Source organism: Borostomias antarcticus, assembly GCF_949987555.1.
Source record: "Borostomias antarcticus genome assembly, chromosome: 23".
Classification (NCBI taxonomy): Eukaryota; Metazoa; Chordata; class Actinopteri; order Stomiiformes; family Stomiidae; genus Borostomias; species Borostomias antarcticus.
This window is the reverse complement of record NC_140256.1, coordinates 19,361,007-19,377,951: the sequence shown is the minus strand read 5'-3', so window position 1 is coordinate 19,377,951 and position 16,945 is coordinate 19,361,007. Positions and strand designations below refer to the sequence as shown.

Here is a 16,945-nt window from a genome sequence, read left to right as displayed (position 1 = left end):
GCTTTCTAAACCCGGGTTAACTTACATCTACATTTTGCTATTCATAGGAGTACAGTAGTTTAGTAATAAGTTTAATATCCAACCAGTGTCTACCAGTCACTCACTCACCATCTAAAGCATCTTCTGGGGGCTGGGAGTGGGTGTCTAGATCAGAGGGGCCACAGCTGATTATGTGATAGCAGCACATAAAGGTTTTAAAAAGACATGTCAACAGGACCGGCTAGCTAGCATAGCACATTATAATTTAAGCATTCATGAGAATGGAAACATGTGTCCTGGCTGCTGCTACTGGATATTTATGTATTTATTTGGACAGGAAGTATTTGCAAGTGTGCCATCTGGCAAGCTAGCTAACAGTAGCCACCTCACTAGAACAGTGCAGTGGAAAGCTAGCTTACCAGAACTGTAGTAGCTGTCTATTTAATGGTAGCTAACGTTAGCTAGCAGCTACTGTAGCTAACTGACAGATCGAGTTGTTACCAGAGCATAAGTTTACTAGCCTCGTTAGCTACCTAGCTTAGCACTTTCTTCACACACTAGGCTAACGGCTCTCGTTGTCATGGTGAATGTGAGACCGCGGGCAACTGACCGACCGTCTGAACATAGTTACTCTCAGCTTTCTTGTGGGAAAAATTGCTTATTTGCTGGGCTCCCGCTCTGCTGCCTTTTAACCTGGCCTCTCTCTCCACTCTTTTTGGGTGCCCGGATTTATGTTTAGGCATGGTTTAATGTTAGGCTATAGTGCTACTGTGCTAGTATTTGACAGCCAGCCGGTATAGTGACGTTAATGTCAAAAGAGGTGAGACTTGCCAGCATGAACCATGGCATGGACCAAACCATTTAAGAAGGGGGGTATTGCTCAGGAAATTAACACTTTTTTCATCTGTATTGCATTATTTGTGGCTTAATTTGAATTCTGATGCAGCATTAGTGTGACTGATCTACATGCAGAATAATTTCCTCATAGAAAGAGGGACCTCTTGTTTTTTTTGTGGGCCCTGCTTGCTTGTGGGCCCTTATAATCATCATCACCTTTCACCCTAAACAACGGCCCTGGCTGTCATGGCCGACGCCAGTACGCAGTGCATTAGCATTGTTAAGTACCTGCCATCAAATCACGATTCTGTGAAATATATCGTTTCGAAAAATTATTTCTTTATCCAGGCATCTTAGTTTTAACAGTTTCATTATATTTGCTCGTACGTGGTATTTATTTTGTTCACAACTTCGCAATCGTACAGCCAGGCTACAGAGCTCCAGAAACCGTGCGCACAACGATGATTATCGATGTGCGCACATTTGCAGGTGCGCTGTGATTTATAAAGGGGAAATTGGGCGCAGGTGTGCATACGCACGGTTTTATAAATCGCATTATTTTGTTGCGTACGTCATTTTCGGGTTCTGTGCCCATGCACTCTTATAGTATGGATTCTGCGCAATCCTTGAGACCCCTGGTGCGTATTCGCAGATTCTATTGGAACCGATCGGGTACTGACAGGGGGCACTAAGTGAAAGAATCTCACTACAAACCTCTGGTCAAACCTGGTATTCCGACTGTCAGTAACTCTGACCGCCCGCAAGTCCGACTCCTCCTTCAGACTGATGGAATTGTCTGATGGCTGCTGACTGATGTGTCTTCTGAACAGAAATTGTCTCATGTGAATACGTCATATTTCATGCCTTGAGGGAGCGAGTCTGTCTCCTTATGCGGTTTCTATGAAAATGTGCCCTTTCCAATAACGAGTAGCCTAGCTTAAACTACAACGCAGTGTCAGAATATGCATATCCAATCCAATCCAACTTCATAAACATGTTAAAAATAATAGGCTGCATAACAGTAGAAGGATCAGACTCGAGGTAAACAACATCCAAATGAGGAAACATTGTTTCGGTAGCAAGTTGTGTAGCCTTCTTTCATGTCAGTCATGTTTCATACTATCTGAATTAAGACCTTTTCGTGCATTATGAGAATGTAGTATATTTTTATACTGTATTATACTGTATTACATCAATCATACTGTATTACTCTCATGTAGTAATCATTTTATTAAGAATAATGAATAAACTTCACTTTAGGTGGAACTGTGTTAACTTAAGGAGTTTAACAGGTGAGTCACAACAGATGTCCTGTCCTGTCCTGTCCTGTCCTGTCCTGTCCTGTCCTGTCCTGTCCTGTCCTGACCTGTCCTGTCCTGACCTGTCCTGACCTGTCCTGTCCTGTCCTGTCCTGTCCTGTCCTGCCCTGTCCTGTCCTGCCCTGTCCTGTCCTGTCCTGTCCTGTCCTGTCCTGTCCTGTCCTGTCCTGTCCTGACCTGTCCTGTCCTGTCCTGTCCTGTCCTGCCCTGTCCTGTCCTGTCCTGTCCTGTCCTGTCCTGTCCTGTCCTGTCCTGCCCTGTCCTGTCCTGTCCTGTCCTGTCCTGTCCTGTCCTGTCCTGTCCTGTCCTGACCTGTCCTGTCCTGACCTGTCCTGACCTGTCCTGTCCTGAGTCAGCATTCCTTTGTCTTTGTCTCTGAGTCAGCGTGGCCTAAAGGTCACCGTTGAAGTGAGTAGTTGTAACATGACCCCAGGAAGGACCGGCAGCCCCCGTGTCCGAAGGGGGGGCAAAGATCAGCGGATACACTGACCATTCAGAAGACTAGAGCTGTGTTCGGAATCGCTCCCTCGTTCCCTCACTCCCTATTCCCTATATATATATATGTAGTGAACTACCTAGGGAACGGACAAAATGTAGGGTACATGCACTGTTCCCTGCAAATCAAGGTGAATTGTGGGCAGGGTTGGGAAGGTTACTTTTAAAAAGTAATCCCTTACAGTTACAAGTTACTTGTAAAAAATTGTAGTAGGTAACGTAATCCGATTACCACAATTTAAAAGTAAAGTAAGGGATTACTTTCAGTTACTTTTGGATTACTTTAAATAAAATGTAGTGTGTATTTCACCAGATATAAAATGTACTGTGTATTTCACCAGAAATCCTACATTATTTATTCTTTTTCTGTGTTCTAGAGCTGACAACATAGCTAACAGCAGTTGCCCAGCGTCCGCCCAGTTAGAGCAAGTGTTAATGCCAAGAGGTTAGGGTGCGTGTCATCTAAGAGGTTAGGGTGCGTGTCATCTAAGAGGTTAGGGTGCGTGTCATCTAAGAGGTTAGGGTGCGTGTCATCTAAGAGGTTAGGGTGCGTGTCATCTAAGAGGTTAGGGTGCGTGTCATCTAAGAGGTTAGGGTGCGTGTCATCTAAGAGGTTAGGGTGCGTGTCATCTAAGAGGTTAGGGTGCGTGTCATCTAAGAGGTTAGGGTGCGTGTCATCTAAGAGGTTAGGGTGCGTGTCATCTAAGAGGTTAGGGTGCGTGTCATCTTGCCTTGGCTAGTTAAATGCAGTCTGCAAAACACGACACTCGTTGCTAATGTAGCTAATGTTAGGTGTAAACGTCGGAGCTAGCTCTAAACTCCAGCTCTAATGCATTCAGCTGTGATTGGCGCTATTCAGCTATACAGCTTGCCAGTGGACACACAGCCTTAAATATTATGGATAAAGCACCCACTGACCAGTTTTCCCAGGCAGTTAGTAATAGCTCTTGAATAACACCGACAGGCACTATTGAGTGAAAATAATCTGAATGGGCGCTTAGGTCTGGTTTTCTGGTTGAACATTAGTGCTATACTGTAGAAGCCTACTGCTAGCTAATGTAGCTGTCAGTGGAAGTAAGGTTAACGTTAGCTACCCTAACGTTTGACATTAGCTAACGTTAACTTACCTGCAAATGCTCTTTCAGGTTGGACGTTGAGTCCTTGGCCGTCGAGAGGGTTTTGTTGGCTGGGAGGCATAGTTTACACTGTGCTGTAATATTGTTGTTGTTCTGTGACAGGTAAATAAAAAAATGCTGGTATTTCCAGGATTTTAATGCACATTGCGGTGTTTCTGCCATGATGCCCGTGCTGCTCGCTGTCTGTCTGGCAGCTGTGGTCCAACGAGCACATCAGTGGGAATCTTGTTGGCGCGCTGCGCGCAATTGGTATTACTAGCCTACTTCTTTTTTTAAAGCTACTTTGTTAAACTGATGAGGAGGCGAGGGGTGAATGTAATCATGCCTGTAATCCCCGTTAATAAGCAAATGTAACTGTAATCTAGATTACATATTTTAAATTGTACTGTAATGGAAAAATATCTGCCATCACAATATCGTCTACCTCGTTGTGGTTGGGGCTGGACTAGTTTGGGGGCTATTTAGGGCTGGACTAGTTTGGGGGCTATTTAGGGCTGGACTAGTTTGGGGGCTATTTAGGGCTGGACTAGTTTGGGGGATATTTAGGGCTGGACTAGTTTGGGGGGTATTTAGGGCTGGACTAGTTTGGGGGGTATTTAGGGCTGGACTAGTTTGGGGGCTATTTAGGGCTGGTCTAGTTTGGGGGATATTTAGGGCTGGACTAGTTTGGGGGCTATTTAGGGCTGGACTAGTTTGGGGGATATTTAGGGCTGGACTAGTTTGGGGGGTATTTAGGGCTGGACTAGTTTGGGGGATATTTAGGACTGGACTAGTTTGGGGGCTATTTAGGGCTGGACTAGTTTGGGGGATATTTAGGGCTGGACTAGTTTGGGGGATATTTAGGACTAGTTTTGTGTGCAACTGTGATCAAGACTGTCATGTCGTTTAGTTATTCCAGTGTGTCTAGAGTAGCCTACACATAAAGCATCAACTCTTTAGCTTATATACTAGTCCTATTTATAAACCAGCATTATACAATTTGCTGGAATAGTCTGATGGCTGACTGATGTGTCTTCTGAACAGAAATTGTCTTGTGAATATGTCATTGTTTCATGCCTCGAGCGAGCGAGTCTGTCTCCTTATGCGGTTTCCATGAAATGCTATAAAAATGTGCCCTTTCCAATAACGAGTATCCTAAACTACAACGCAGTGTCAGAATATGCATATCCAATCCAATCCAACTTCATAAACATGTAAAAATAATAGGCTGCATCACAGTAGAAGGATCAGACTCGAGGTAAACAACATCCAAATGAGGAAACATTGTTTCGGTAGCAAGTTGTGTAGCCTTCTTTCATGTCAGTCATGTTTCATACTATCTGAATTAAGACCTTTTCGTGCATTATGAGAATGTAGTATATTTGTATACTGTATTATACTGTATTACATCAATCATACTGTATTACTCTCATGTAGTAATCATTTTATTAAGAATAATGAATAAACTTCACTTTAGGTAGAACTGTGTTAACTTAAGTAGTTTAATAGGTGAGTTACAACAGATGTCCTGTCCTGACCTGTCCTGACCTGTCCTGTCCATTCCTTTGTCTTTGTCTCTGAGTCAGCGTGGCCTAAAGGTCACCGTTGAAGTGAGTAGTTTATTATATATATGATATATATATTAGATTATTGGGTTGTCAGACTGATGTACTGATGCACCCCTTCTGAAGGAGCAGGTGTGATGGAGGCTAGTGGTCGATAGTTCTAGGACGAAATTAGTGGATTTTTTAAATTTTAGTATAAATCTTCAGGGTTTTGATCAGTTAATGATTGAATGTTTGAATTCATCTTAAAGGGCCATGCAGAAGGAGAGGCTGAGGCAGAAAAGGGTGGACAGGCAAGATGAGAGTCAGAGAGAAAGCGCATCCAGAGACAGCTGGAGATGATAGATAGAGAGGAAGAGCAAACTGATCCAGAGAGAGAGGGAGAGCAAACCTAGTGCTTTTTTGTCACTGATTTTACAGATTTTGCTCTAGAGAATTTCTAGTCATCAAAAGCTCTCATGTGTTGTATGTAGGAATGTTAACAGTTAATCGACTACCGATTAATCGCCGATAAGAATTTACTCAGGTAAGATTTGGTTACTCGATTAATTGCTTGTTAATGGAACAGAACTTTTTATTTAGTTTTTTTTTTTTTAACAAATTATCAACGGGAGTTGCGTGAAATGTAACCATAATTTAAGGTCTGACTGCACATGAGTGCGCCACGCCATGCAATGAAGGCTAATTGGGATGCCAAGAAATCTAAACAGCGGAAGAAGACACAAAAATTAAAGGACAATGCTCGTTTTTGACAACCTGGACCTTATTTACGACATATTATAAGACGTTTGACTCACCGAGATCACTTTGGTGTAGTTCGGAGGCCTGTAGAAGAAATTTAAAATCCAGCGCGAGCCAGTATATCCATGTAATGGCGGTGGTCGGGGCACTGAGAATGCAGTTTCTAAAAATCTATTTTTTGCCGCGAAACGGTTGTTTTCATCAATCTGTCTTGATGAATCGCTAGTTGTGCTTACATAGAGCATAGGCCTGTTGTGGTTTTCCACATGCCTCTGTAATATGATCTTTAGAAACGTCTTTAGACACGAAATAGCTTCCCCACTTGCTCCAGCACGCATGTGCACAGCGTGCTGGAGCAAGTGAAGCTATTTCGTATCTAAAGACGTTAGAAGTGAAGATAGTTCAAGTTCAATTTGGAAATCATTATCCCTCTGTAAGTGTGTTGGGAACTTTGTACATGAGAGAGAGAGAGAGAGAGAGAGAGGGAGAGAGGTGGTCTGGAATCACAGGTTAATGACTACTTAGTGGGTGGAAGCATCAAAGAATCCCTTCTGTTTTAAAACGTAAGGGTGGCAGATCAGTCCATCACTGTTGTGCCTCAGCTGCCCTGGCGTCTCATTTTCAACTGACATGACTGCCAGTCTGTGAGGCCTTTTCTGACCCATTGTTTTACACAGCCAGGAGTGCAGTACTTACAGTTCATATTTGTGTTAGTCACATTTCACTATGACTTTGAAATTCTCTCTTAGGTTATTATACTGTATACTGCAATCCAAACTACAGAGAAATAATTGACTTTCTGATTGAACTAATCTACAGTATAGTATAATCATTCATGTAATTAACATTCTGTGGACTTTGCTAATATATTTAATAGAGAGAGGATATGGCATAGCTTTACTTAAACACATTAGCACGATCGGCAAATGTATAGTATATACTCTCAAAAATGTTGTTATATCACTCAAAATTAGCACGCACACAGTAATACTTCCTTGCGGCTAAGCCCCCCTAAACCTCAAATCCTAGTGAGGTCCCTGCACCCAGCAGATGTTTGTTTTCAAAATCTTTTCGGGTGTTTGTAATCTGTGCGAAGTATGTACCTTGATGTCTTGGTACAGCTGGCAGGTAGTTACAAAGGGAAGCTGGGTTTGTATCTGGGTCAGTCTGTATGTTCTCTATTTAGGGCCAAAGAGCATTCCACTTTGCTCTGGCTTTTGGTTGATTATTTCCAATGTGCCAGTTTAGTTTAGTTTTTCCTCTAATGTGGTCTAGTGTGGGTTCTGTCTGGTGTCTCTGAGGGGGGCTGAGGGGGCGTGTCTCCAGAGCCTCTGTGGGTCAGGGCTTTATTATGGAGCGTGTCTGGGTCACTGTCTGTTAGATGACCATACACTTTAAATGTTCTCCTCACAACCATGAAAGGAAATGGGTTCTATCTCTCTCTCTCTCCCACTCTGTCCCCCATCGTCATCTCACTCACGTTTTGTCTTCCTCACGCATATTCTTTCTGAAACGTATTTATGCGCTGTTCTTTGTCTACAGTCTCTCTCTCTCTTTCTCTATCTCACTCCACCCCCCTTCTCTGGTCTCCCTCTCTCTCTGTCAGATACTCCCTCAGGTTGTTTGTTCCTAATCAAGCCGTAGTCATCCGACTGTCAATCACCTCCCCCAGCCACTTCTCCTCTCTGTCCTAGTGACGCTTGTCGTCTTCGTAATTAATTTACCCAACTCAGATTCTTTGTTTTCAATTATTACGGAGTCTAAAAATATGATGCACAGAAGATCTAAAGTAGTGTTTTATCTTCCTCCTCCACCCCCTTCTAATGTGGTAATTGTCCTGCGTCTTGCTGTGGAGGTGATTAGCTGGCAGACACATGGGCAGGTGGTGAGATGCATCCTCATAATCAGAGGCCCTGGTTAAGAGCCTGATTGGGTTCTGGCCGTCCTCCCACCCTCACACGTTCTCTAATCTTCCCACACTATTTATCTTCCCCTACTTCACCCTGTTTTCCTCTTTTACTTTCCCCCCTTTAATTCCCTGTCACATTTCTTCTCCTCAACAAATACAGCCCGTTGTACCGATGGTTGTTCTCCCAGACACAGATCCGAGATAATATGCGTCAATGGAGAAACTCCACTAGAAGATTTTAGCTCTTAAATGCACAGGTTTAAAGGCCACATCAACAACGGAATATACAGTTAGGGATGTCGGCTGAGGTGATGAACAGAATGAATGGTTGACAATTAGTAAGTGAAAGTGCAGATGTGTGTGGAGGAGACTGTGTGATGACGGGCGTCCCAGGGCCCAACAGACCCAACAGACCCAACCAGCCCAACAGACCCACCAGGCCCAACAGACCCAACCAGCCCAACAGACCCACCAGACCCAACAGGCCCAACAGACCCAACAGACCCAACAGACCCAACCAGCCCAACAGGCCCAACAGACCCAACAGACCCAACCAGCCCAACAGACCCACCAGGCCCAACAGACCCACCAGGCCCAACAGGCCCAACCAGCCCAACAGACCCAACCAGCCCAACAGACCCAACAGACCCAACAGGCCCACCAGACCCAACAGGCCCAACAGGCCCAACAGGCCCAACAGACCCAACAGGCCCAACGGACCCAACGGACCCAACAGGCCCAACAGACCCAACAGGCCCAACGGACCCAACGGACCCAACAGGCCCAACAGACCCAACCAGCCCAACAGACCCAACAGGCCCAACAGACCCAACAGACCCAACAGGCCCAACAGACCCAACAGACCCCCGACCAACAGGCCCAACAGGCCCAACAGGACCAACAGACCCAACAGGCCCAACAGACCCAACAGACCCAACAGACCCAACAGGCCCAACAGACCCAACCAGTGCAACAGGCCCAACAGACCCAACAGGCCCAACAGACCCAACAGACCCAACAGGCCCAACAGACCCAACAGACCCAACAGACCCAACAGGCCCAACAGACCCAACAGACTCAACAGGCCCAACAGACCCAACCAGTGCAACAGGCCCAACAGACCCAACAGACCCAACAGACCCAACAGGCCCAACCAGTGCAACAGGCCCAACAGACCCAACCAGCCCAAAAGACCCAACAGACCCAACAGACCCAACAGGCCCACCAGACCCAACAGACCCAACCAGCCCAAAAGACCCAACAGGCCCAAAAGACTCAACAGACCCAACAGACCCAACAGACCCAACCAGCCCAAAAGACCCAACAGACCCAACAGACCCAACAGACCCAACAGGCCCAACAGACCCAACAGACCCAACAGACCCAACCAGCCCAAAAGACCCAACAGACCCAACAGACCCAACAGGCCCAACAGACCCAACAGACCCAACAGGCCCAACAGACCCAACAGACCCAACAGACCCAACAGGCCCAACAGACCCAACAGGCCCAACAGGCCCAACAGACCCAACAGACCCAACAGGCCCAACAGTATCTTTTAAGATCCTCCTCTTTGTCTACAAAGCACTGAACTGCCTTGCACCAGCCTACATCATGGATTTACTGGTCAAAACCTCCAGCTCGTGGGGACTCAGGTCGGACGACCAAATGTGTCTGAGACCTCCACGGTCCAACACAGTAAGGCTGGGAGATCGTGCCTTTGCTGTGTTGGCTCCAAAACTGTGGAACAAGCTCCCCAATCACATTAAGTCTGCTCCCACCGTAGGGACCTTTAAAGGATTGTTAAAAACCCATTTGTTCCCCATAACGGACTCCTAGGTTCACTTGCTGTTGTGTTGTGTGAGAGTTGTGTGTGTGAGCTTGTCCCCTCACACTGTGTGCTTGTGTGCTAGACTCTCCTTGTGTTCTGTCCTCCCTTTTTTTGTGCAATCTTTCCTCTCTCTTTCTTTCTGCCCTCGGGCTGCGCTCTGGCCCAGTGTAACAACTGGATGGGGAGCGCATTACAAATGCAGTACCTATACCTATACCTAACAGACCCCCGCCCAACAGAAGGAAACGTTCTGCTAGGTTGGGCTATATTTAGACACGCGCACACACACACACACACACACACACACACACACACACACACACACACACACACACACACACACAGCCTCATCAAGGACATGAGAGCTGCCACCGCCCATCACCATGGTAACAGGGGAACATAATGGATCAGAAATGCCATTGGAGATTGGAGATTATAGTGAAACAGTGGGTTTAAACATATTTCCTTGCATCACATTGTTATGCTGCAAGACAAATCATTCTGCTTTCACCAAGTTCACAAATCTGTTGGGCAATCAATGAGATGTCAGGTGGTGTACAATATTTACACACCTCCAAGCAACATCAAAAGCCCTTTTCACACTGCACTGTTCTTAGCCCGGAGCTGTTCCTAGCCTGTCTGTGTGAATCCTTTGACTAGGATTGAAAGATTTTGATTGATTTCTTGAGATAAGCTCGAAAGTAAATGGTGTAGTGCAGTCGGTGCTAATTCACTTTAGACTATGAGCTACCAGGCTGAAACACTGCTTAGTCCCGGGCTAAAACCAAGAGTGTGAACTGGTCTAAAGTGTCTCAGGTTGTGGACCAAAGCATGGATCTAGAGGGTGGACCTAAAATGCCATTTAGGATAGTAGTACAATATAGCCTTGGTGGCAATAGAAGCAGCAAGACTCAGACAGGCATAAAGGCTTTATTAGATTGATCATTTTCCACTTAGAACAGAGTCAGTTTCATTTCAACACACAAAGGATTGGTCTTTACAACGACTGTACAGCAACTGACCCAGCGTCACTTCAGTGATGGCAACACGATCACAGATAAACAATGGCTACATTATGGAGGAGGTGGGATACGCAGTCCAAAATACAGAACCCACTCTTTACAGACATTTACAAACTGTTCTGTTCAGCTATAATTATCATCTTGTGATCACGTTTGACTTTGAAGTCACAAATGAAATTAATCAGTGTTGGTGGATTCGACAGAGGGCACAACATTTGCACACTCTGAAAATAAGTTTTCCTTCATGAGATACTACTGTCATACTGTCTGCTTGAAAGTGATACCTTCATTTCCAGAATGTAAATGAGTTAGAGATGAAAGCACTAATCTCACTGACGTCAGAGTTGTCCCTAACATCGGAGGCCCCCCCCCCCCCCACACACACACACATATAATGTGTCTCATTCATGAAACGTTAGTAAATCTGTGTGTGGCAGAGATTGTAGTTATTTTGAGTGAAATAGAGGCTAGAAAAAGCATTTTATTTTCCTCAGCAGTGGTGTGACAGCGACAGGGGAAGGAGGTGACAGACGCCGTCAATAAAGTCTCCTCAGTTCTCAGAACCAGTCAATAGGTGACAAGTAAATGGTTTGATGCGTGGTTTGGTATGAAAATTGATGCAAAAAAAAGAAAAACGCATAAACACACAAAAAAAACTACAATATCTACAGGAGGAGGAGGCCCCTCCCAAATCTATGCCAGCTATGCGCTGTCTGCTGCAGATGAGCGCATAGCTGGAATTGACAACACCTGGGTGTTCAGTAAGCAACATGCTGTACCCTATGGCCGCTTCAATGGTTTACAATCTTTTTGTGATTTATTAGTGTGAGAGCTGGGACTTACTCTCTTATCCAAATCTTTATTATTATTTTTTCATATTGTGCAAATTTTTCGGTGTGTCTAGTTATTATTATTATTATTATTATTATTAATAGTATTATTATTATTATAAATTGTGTTTCAAAGACATCTGCGTATCGTAAACTTAACAGAGCACAATACGAATTAAAATTGTCATTTCTAAATAATGGCAAGCACTATTGATGCGCATTTGGTATTTACACAAGCCCTATACAGTCAGAAGCAGGTGTAGATGTTGTTAGTAGCTACGAAAAGAGCGGAGCTACTAAAATAATGATGAATGCCGAAATGCACGTAAATTTCCCTCTGCTCACAGTTTACTCGCAAATCCGTTCTGCTCATGTTTCATGAATGAGACCCGATATATATTAAGATTCATGAATGAGACCCGATATATATTAAGATTCATGAATGAGACCCGATATATATTAAGATTCATGAATGAGACCCGATATATATTAAGATTCATGAATGAGACCCGATATATATTAAGATTCATGAATGAGACCCGATATATATTAAGATTCATGAATGAGACCCGATATATATTAAGATTCATGAATGAGACCCGATATATATTAAGATTCATGAATGAGACCCGATATATATTTAGATTCATGAATGAGACCCGATATATGTTTAAATTAATAAATGAGACCCGATATATATATTTAGATTCATGAATGAGACCCGATATATATTAAGATTCATGAATGAGACCCGATATATGTTTAAATTAATAAATGAGACCCGATATATATTTAGATTCATGAATGAGACCCGATGTATATTAAGATTCATGCACAGGATGGGTCAGCCATCAACCCTAAAACATATCTTTTTATAATTCTTGGCATTTTCATAATTTACAATTGAACAGCAGTGAATTCATCACACTTAGACTATGTACAAGCTTTCACATGATATACAACATTTGAGACCAAAATGATGAAGTAAATGACTGAGTATCATTTAGTGTGTTAGATTTAGATCTGTTCTTTAAATCCACCAGTAGTACAAGTACATACAAAATACACATGCACTAAATATCCAAGTCTTCTGTCTCTCTTACTCACTCACTTGCTCCCTCTCTTTTATTAATTCACTCACTCACTCATTAATTCATCCACTCACTCACTCACTCACTCACTCATTAATTCATCCACTCACTCACTCATTTATTATCACTCATTCACTCAACACACAAAATGTTGAAAATTGCACAGTTGTACACATAACACACTCGCATATTCAACAGATATTTCCTTCATTTTTAGTTCTCAATTTTAGATGAGGTGACAGAATACATTCTCTGAAGATCACTCAACACATCTTTTCAGCAATCAGGCAGTGCTTTTGATTCATATGCAATTATATATTATTGCATAACATGCAGAAGAAACATGAACAGAAAGACGATGACAGAATGTTGTTTACTTTGCCTTCTCTAATGTGCATCTTTAATACGCTTGGCCATCTTGGATGAACATTGAGATTTGAGATCTAGTTCTCAGAATGATATCTGTTCTACGCCTCAAATGTAACACAGAGGAGCAGAGCATGTAAGCACTGGGCTGAAGAGATCAGGTGAGATGAGCTTACAGACTCGCACCTCCAAACACAGGGTTCATAAGACACAAGACCCAGGAGAACCTCCAAACACAGGGTTCATAAGACACAAGACCCAGGAGAACCTCCAAACACAGGGTTCATAAGACACAAGACCCAGGGGAACCTCCAAACACAGGGTTCATAAGACACAAGACCCAGGAGAACCTCCAAACACAGGGTTCATAAGACACAAGACCCAGGGGACCCTCCAAACACAGGGTTCATAAGACACAAGACCCAGGGGAACCTCCAAACACAGGGTTCATAAGACACAAGACCCAGGGGAACCTCCAAACACAGGGTTCATAAGACACAAGACCCAGGAGAACCTCCATAACACAGGGTTCATAAGACACAAGACCCAGGAGAACCACAGGGACACAGGGTTCATAAGACACAAGACCCAGGGGAACCTCCAAACACAAGACCCAGGAGAACCACAGGGACACAGGGTTCATAAGACACAAGACCCAGGAGAACCTCCAAACACAACCACCATCATAGACTAAGGCTTGGATTACACTACTGCGCTTTTCAACAAAACTATAGGAGTAGACCTACACTGTCACGCTGTGTTCACTTCCCATTATAACAATCAAACAGGGGATTTACGTGTTTGAGCTGAATAGTAGCCTATATTAGTGGATACTATAGTTAATATACATTTGGAAATAAGAATAACAGGAGTCACGTAAAAAACAGCAAGTGGATAATAATGTAGGATATAACTTAAACTTTATTCAATGGTTACAGGTTCCCCCCAAAACAAGAGTATACACGTCAAATAATAATAGTCTCTTGTTCAAATAAAAGCAACTGGCAAAAAGCTCAAAAGCCTTTATTGAGCTGCTCTATGCGTGGGTAGCATCCCCAGCTCAGCTCCGTCATCACACCTGCCTGAACCTCCCAGCACTCCTGCCCTTTTTACATAATATTCTCTATTCAATAATCTAATTCAGTCCAAATCTTTCAATATATAGTCCTTATAATGAGTTCATGTTAAGTCCTTCATTCCCTCACATTATAAATCACATATTATGACGAGATGTATTGAAGGGGGTTTATGTCAGCAATCCTGACAGATACCAACTGTCTGTCCCGAATGTCACTCTGTAACATCAGCATCAAGAGATGAAGAGGCCTACTATTTAAACCTCACCACAGATACATGATTGAGGATAACTAAGAGGCCTACTATTTAAACCTCACCACAGATACATGATTGAGGATAACTAATAGGCCTACTATTTAAACCTCACCACAGATACATGATTGAGGATAACTAAGAGGCCTACTATTTTAAACCTCAGCGCAGATAGGGACAACATGATTGAGGATAACTAAGAGGCCTACAAATACAGATGGTGGTTGGGAAGCAAAGGGAACTGTTTAATGAATGGCAATACACTTGGCTGAGTTCATGGAGTTAAAACCATTCATCTCTTACAACATGCATAAATAAATAATAAGGTGAACAGTTAGGCTATAATATTGTTATCACAGCAGCACGGATTGAGATTGAACAATTACTAAAAACTAGCCAAGAAAAATAGATAATTGACTGCTATAGCTCAACCTTGTAAACCACCTGTTTGATAAGCTCTTTAATGGTGGTGTGATGTGTGTTCTCAGGTGTGTTAGTGTGATAGAGATTTGAACAGATCTTTAATGGTGGTGTGATGTGTTTTCAGGTGTGCTAGTGTGATAAGAGATTTGAACAGATCTTTAATGGTGGTGTGATGTGTGTTTTCAGGTGTGCTAGTGTGATAAGAGATTTGATAATCTCTTTAATGGCGGTGTGATGCGTTCTCAGGTGTGCTAGTGTGATAAGAGGTTTGATAAGCTCTTTAATGGTGGTGTGATGCGTTCTCAGGTGTGCTAGTGTGATAGGAGATTTGATAATCTCTTTAATGGTGGTGTGATGTGTGTTTTCAGGTGTGTTAGTGTGATAAGAGATTTGAACAGATCTTTACGTTCAATTTTGCATGTAATCACGGATCGTTTTCCCCGTTCAAAAACGGAGCCATGAACAAACAGTGTTAGTGTAACCAGGCCTGACAGGCCTCTAGAGGGGGGGGAGACCAGGCCTGACAGGCCTCTAGAGCCCCTCACTGAGGCCTCAGAGGGGGGGGAGAGACATGCAGGCTGATGACAGGGATGGGATGACAGGGATGGGATGACAGGGATGGGATGACGCACGGCTCTAGAAAAACAACTCCAAACCATCTGGGGCTCTCAGACAGCGTCTGAATCCACGGTTCCCCACGGAGCGCTGACTGAGTCAATCTGCCCCCTACTGGCCACCTCCAAGATGACGGCCACCAAGAGGGACACGCTGAAACACACACAGCTAAAGAGATCCTATGTATTTACTGCTCTGTCCAAACCCCACAGGACCTTCCCTTTAATGAGCACACACACACACACACACACACACACACACACACACACACACACACACACACACACACACACACACACACACACACCTTGGGAAGAGGTCATTAGGTCTGGCTGAGCTTAAAGGGAAAACGTTCCCTATGGCAGTTAGTCCAGGGTAGTAAGATGGAGTTAACGCTCCACACAGAATGACCACATCAGAACTATCACTGCTACCAATGAGATGACGTCTGCCCAGGACCGACCACTAATGTCACTTGCACACTAAGAACATTAAGAACTCTAGAATATGCTAATTATGCAGGCCTCGGCCAATCCGATGAGGCGGTGAGACCAGGAAGGAGTGTTTGAGTGACAGGAGGACAATATAGCATAGTTACAGCAGGATGTGAAGCAAAGCGAAGTATGTTTAAAAAACGATTGCCCTTTTGACCCCCAAAATAGATTAAATCAAAAGTCTCTCTCGCATGTCTCAGTGCTCAAACTGAGTACTCCTCTTCCTCCTCTTCCTCTTCCCCCTCTCCCCTCTTCTCCTCCCTCCATCCAAACGCCTCCCCCGCCCCTCTCTCTACTCTCTTAGCCCTAAAAAAAGTCAGAGGCATTCCTCTCCTCCTGAAACCAACACCACAGAATAAGAGTGAGAGAGCCCGGCCCCCAGAGTGAGAGAGCCCGGCCCCCAGAGTGAGAGAGCCCGGCCCCCAGACAGAGAGAGCCCGGCCCCCAGACGGTGCCTGAGCTCCCCCCCCCCCCCCCCTGAGTCAGCCTCAGGTGGCGTCGTCGTCGTCTTGGTCCTGGTGGTAGTTGAGGGTGATGACGGCGCTGATGAACTCGCCCAGCTCCACGAAGTCCGCTGTGATGATGTTGATGCCGCTCTCACCCGGCCTCTGAGACCGCACCCACTGCATCATGCCGGGGAGAGCCCTGAGAAATACACGCACACACACACACACACACACACACACACACACACACACACAGGAAGACACGCGCACACACACACACACACACAGGAAGACACGCGCACACACACACACACACACACACACACAGGAAGACACGCACACACACAGGAATACACGCACACACACACACAGGAAGACACGCACACACACACACACACACACACACACAGGAAGACAGGCACACACACAGGAATACACGCACGCACACACACAGGAAGACACACACACACACAAACCCACACATGCGCGCACACACACACAAGCACACACACACTAATGTCAACTTGTGAACACAAAT

The 16,945-nt window shown here is 44.4% G+C and overlaps 1 protein-coding gene across 1 annotated transcript in view; it reads right to left on the bottom strand.

Annotated features, from left to right (window-relative positions):
- Nucleotides 1–16,449: 16,449 nt before the first annotated feature.
- Nucleotides 16,450–16,945, bottom strand: part of plcxd3 (phosphatidylinositol-specific phospholipase C, X domain containing 3) — a gene marked incomplete at both ends in the record, with an annotated part of 39,019 nt that continues 38,523 nt past the window's right edge. Inside the window, one exon of the mRNA XM_084457631.1 lies at nucleotides 16,450–16,606. Coding sequence (XP_084313757.1) covers nucleotides 16,450–16,606 — 157 coding nt within the window. The remainder of the gene's footprint in view (nucleotides 16,607–16,945) is intronic.